Source organism: Oryzias melastigma, unplaced genomic scaffold (assembly GCF_002922805.2).
Source record: "Oryzias melastigma strain HK-1 unplaced genomic scaffold, ASM292280v2 sc00270, whole genome shotgun sequence".
Taxonomy (NCBI): domain Eukaryota; kingdom Metazoa; phylum Chordata; class Actinopteri; order Beloniformes; family Adrianichthyidae; genus Oryzias; species Oryzias melastigma.
Window position 1 is genome coordinate 137,001 of NW_023416899.1, and position 4,172 is coordinate 141,172.

The 4,172-nt window shown below is 41.9% G+C and overlaps 1 protein-coding gene across 1 annotated transcript in view; it reads right to left on the bottom strand.

The window, feature by feature from the left end:
* The window catches only part of LOC112141712 (gastrula zinc finger protein XlCGF57.1-like), a 9,191-nt gene extending 5,640 nt beyond the window's left edge, over nt 1-3,551 (bottom strand). The window contains exon 1 of the mRNA XM_024264861.2: nt 3,011-3,551. Coding sequence (XP_024120629.1) covers nt 3,011-3,179 — 169 coding nt within the window. The 5' untranslated portion in view covers nt 3,180-3,551. The remainder of the gene's footprint in view (nt 1-3,010) is intronic.
* Nucleotides 3,552-4,172: the final 621 nt, after the last annotated feature.

Here is a 4,172-nt window from a genome sequence, read left to right on the forward strand (position 1 = left end):
TTCGGGGCCGCCACAGCGTAACAGCACCCACTGTTTCGCATCAGTGATTTGGCAGAGTTTTTACGTCTGATGCCCTTCCTGACACAACCCTGTACTTGAGGGGCACAGGGACCCAGTTAGGCAGCAGCGTCAAGGGTCTTGCCGAAGGACCCAATCTGGGTGGGGATCAGTGGACAACCCCGGGAATCGAACCCAGGGCTCCTGTGTGCCAGCCCTTCACCTAGCCCACTGAACCACCCAGAACTTTGGGATATTTTACATATTTTTGCGCGGCGAAAGAGGGACGGGCCACACACTCAAAGCTGAGATTTATCTTTTCATCTACAAATAACTGCCGTTGTTTAAACTACATTTAAAACGTCCCCCGGTGCGCTTGCTGTTCGGAACGTCGGGGGTCCGCAGCTCAGACGCGAGCCGGTACCACCAGACGTGGTACTGGACGCGAACCGGAGCCAGATTAGGGTGCAGGAGCTCTCCAGGTCCTCGCGCCGGGCCGGTTCTAGCTAGCAGCTCGGTGGTTGGAGACCCGCCCGTGATCTAGTGAGAGCAGCCGGTGAGTAAGAGGGGGATGAGGGACGCCTGCGCGCGGTATGGAAAGGTACGTATGAGAAAATCCGCGATTAATGCGTCAAAAAAATTGTCGGCGTCAAGCACATGTCAAGTTAACTCGTTTTTAACGCGACAAATCTGACATCCCACAATTCTCACTGAAATCACTCAAAACTTACAAAAGTAACAATAAATAAAACAATTCTGAAAATTAAACAATCAAAATCAGCCATCAATTTTGAATTGTTGATTAGCATAATTATTCAAAAAACAAACCAATGAAACGGCCTGGACAAAAATGATGGTACCTCAATGAAAGATTGAAAACTATTTGACCAGAGTGACATGATTAACTCAGGTGTGTCCTTTAATTGACATCACAGGTGATTTCAGTGAGAATTGTGGGTTTGTCCTTCTTTAACTGAGGGGTACCAACACTTTTGTTCACCACTGTATATATATATATATATATATATTTCCTCTGTGGACAAACGTAGGTACTGCACGTTTTTGTAGGAGACTGGGTTGGGCACATTGACCATAAAAATAATGGACTTATTGAGCCATGAGGTCCCCCATTGGAAATGCATTACCTCCACTCCTGGTGAAAGTAGGCCACCGCTTTCACCGTCACTTCCTGAAACGGATACCGCCATTTGCAAACAATCTTCAGCGATTAGTCTGAGTCTCTGTCCTTTTGGATTTACTTACATTTATTCCTTTTTGTTGAAATAAAAGGAGCATTTGGGTGACGCCGCTGCAGAACTGCGTGTGCCCCCACCCCCCGCGCGCAGCAGTAGCAGCAGCTTGTCTCATCACATGCGCTGTCACGTTACAGTCTGATCAGATGCACGTGAGAAGCGCGTTCAGCAGTATTTAAAATAAATAACCATCCCAACAAGTGAACAGCTGGATCTTTTTTCTGTTTGAAAATACGACCAGGTCCTTTCAAGTCTGTCTCGCGCTCCTCAGACGGCTGCGTCTAATTCAGGCTGAAGCTGGAAAAGTGCGGCGAAGATGAAACTTTGGTTGGTGATTTTATGCACATATAGGCAACTTAGAATTTTTAAGCTACAATCAAAACAGTGAAATAAAGAAAAACGAATGTTAAACAAACAAAAAAGTCCAAATCACATAACCTCAGAGTGAAATCTATTTCTACAGAGTAAATCCTCATCTAAAAATGTCGACAGCATGCTCCTCTTGTTGTTTTAAACTGCTGCATCGGTACATTCCATTGAGGAAAACAACAGTAGGACAATGATTGGCACATTGTTGAATTGTAAAGTAGGTGTTAAAAGGTCTTCACGGACTCATTGATGAAGTCTGCTCCCATTGGCTACCCGTCATCTGTCACTCAAACGCCCCAGACGTTCGACGTCAGACCCACAAACGCTTATTGAGCCATCTGATTGGTCAATTTATAACTCTAATAACTTGTGATAATGGAAAAAAATCTTTTTCAAAAATTAGGATTAGAAAAAAGAAGTTAAGCAGAAAGCAGCAGAGTAAGAATGATTATTCTGACATATAAAATGACTGAGAAATAACTGTCTGTTTCCCAATGTAAGTCAATGGGACTTTGGCCTTTTTGCAACCCAGTGGTACTTCCTATATGGAACACGGAAGTAGGGGGGCTTGCTCAGTCCAGTTTTTTCTTATACAGTCAATGGGCTGACACAAAGTTCTCCATGCAGGAAACCCCGGTCAATTGTTACTTAAAACTTGATTTTTAATGTTTCGGGATGATTTTTGGATTGACATGAAATTTTATTCTGATGATGATCAATAAGTGTTACATATATGACAGTTGACGTGTGATTCATGTTGTTTACTGAAATCATGAAAGAATGTTTTATGAGATTAATCAATCATTAATAAGCACTTCACTTTGTTACTGTAAAGAAATCAGCTAAACTGTAAAATGAAGAAACTAAGTAGTTGTGGGATAATAGAAGTTTGTTTCTTCCCTCTCCTGTTCAAGCACTCAAACTCTACTTGACTTTAGTTAATAAACACTGTAGTTAATATCAAATACATATGATCAATGTAATCAAATATGACACAAATGTGTCTTTGTTCTTTTTAAAATTCTCTAATCTTTAAATTCCTATATTCTGTAATGAGTTTGAAAAATCTGTGTTTTTCTTGTCCTGTATTGTTCACAATCTTTGCTTGAAATAAACAATATCAATCAATCAATATTTTAGACTTTCTCTAAGAAGTGTACCCATTGTTTTTTTTAAATAGTAAATTGGAGAATTTCGAACCTGATATTTATATTATTATTATTATTTTAAATTATTTTGTTATTTGTTCAAGAGTGAAAAAAACTTTAGCGGTGAAGTTAAAATATAGGAACTACACTGAAGCTATCCAGCCGCACAGTTTGGATCCAGATAACAGCTCAGACGAGGAAAACAAAGATGTTGATGGATGTATTTGTCTGCAGTGAACATACCTGCAACGTGGAGCTGAAGCTGCGGGTTCCAGGTGATATCCAGCAGTCTGCGCTGACCACAGAGCTCCTCATTCTCATTCTGGACGATGGTTCCTTCACAGAGTCTGAAGGTTTCTTCAGCAGCAGAAAGCTGTTCTCTGACAGAATCTTCCTGAGGTTCTGAAGACATGGTTCCTGCAGCTGCAGAAGATCTTCAGCTCCAACAAACACCAAAGTCCTCTGAACAGCAGCAGCTCCGATCATCTGCTAGTCTCACAATCACAGAAAAAAGCTCCAAACAGAAACTTTTCTCCTGCTTTGAGATTTCCCTGAAAGTTCCTGTGATCCTACAGGAGTCAGTTCTGCTCAGCCTGCAGACAAACAGAAAAGACTCTGGAAGCTTCCACATGGAAACTTCCAGACAAAGGAATCCAAGCAACAACATCTGATTGGTTCCTTTTGGAGGGAAAGCTGCAGCAGTCTTTCTGTGATTGGTTCAGCCGTCCCTCCCCCACTAGTCCACTGCACAGGGGTCAGCATTCCAGGGGGGGTTGCTCATCTCATCTTCAGAGTCTCTTTCTATTGTTTCTGCCTCAATGGCTCTTTCAAAATAAAGGCTTGTTTAACCAGAAACATTTCAACAGAAAAAGATGAAAATATATTGAAATTCAAACAATAAAATCTTATCAGCAGAGACTTGAATGAAACATGAATAAAACTGATGTTTGAAAATGTTTCATTCTTCACCTCCAGCTGAACTCTCCTGATGAGCTTCAGCATTCTGAGACAGAACTACAGTTTATGATTCAGCAGTTTATCTGCAGCTGAACCATGAGTCTGAACATCACAAACGTCAGAGTGAGGGAGGAGGAGCTTCCACCTGGAACAACACAGTTGCTGTTGTTTAACACTAGAAGTCCCAGGCTTTTTTTGACCTCCTTTTGCCAAGATGAAGCTACCTGGCTACTCTCCTGGCTAACATTTGCATCATTTTATGTGTAAATGTAGTCATAACCTGAGGAATTGGAAGGGGAGGGGTGGGGGGTCGCTGGTAGGATTGCTCTATTGTGTGGGGGAGGAAGGATTTCCAACTGAATGTGTTGAGAAGATCATTGGCAGAGCAAACTTTTTCTTGTGAGGGCCACATAACTGTTTTCTTCTCTTATTTGGGGCCAGGGTCAGT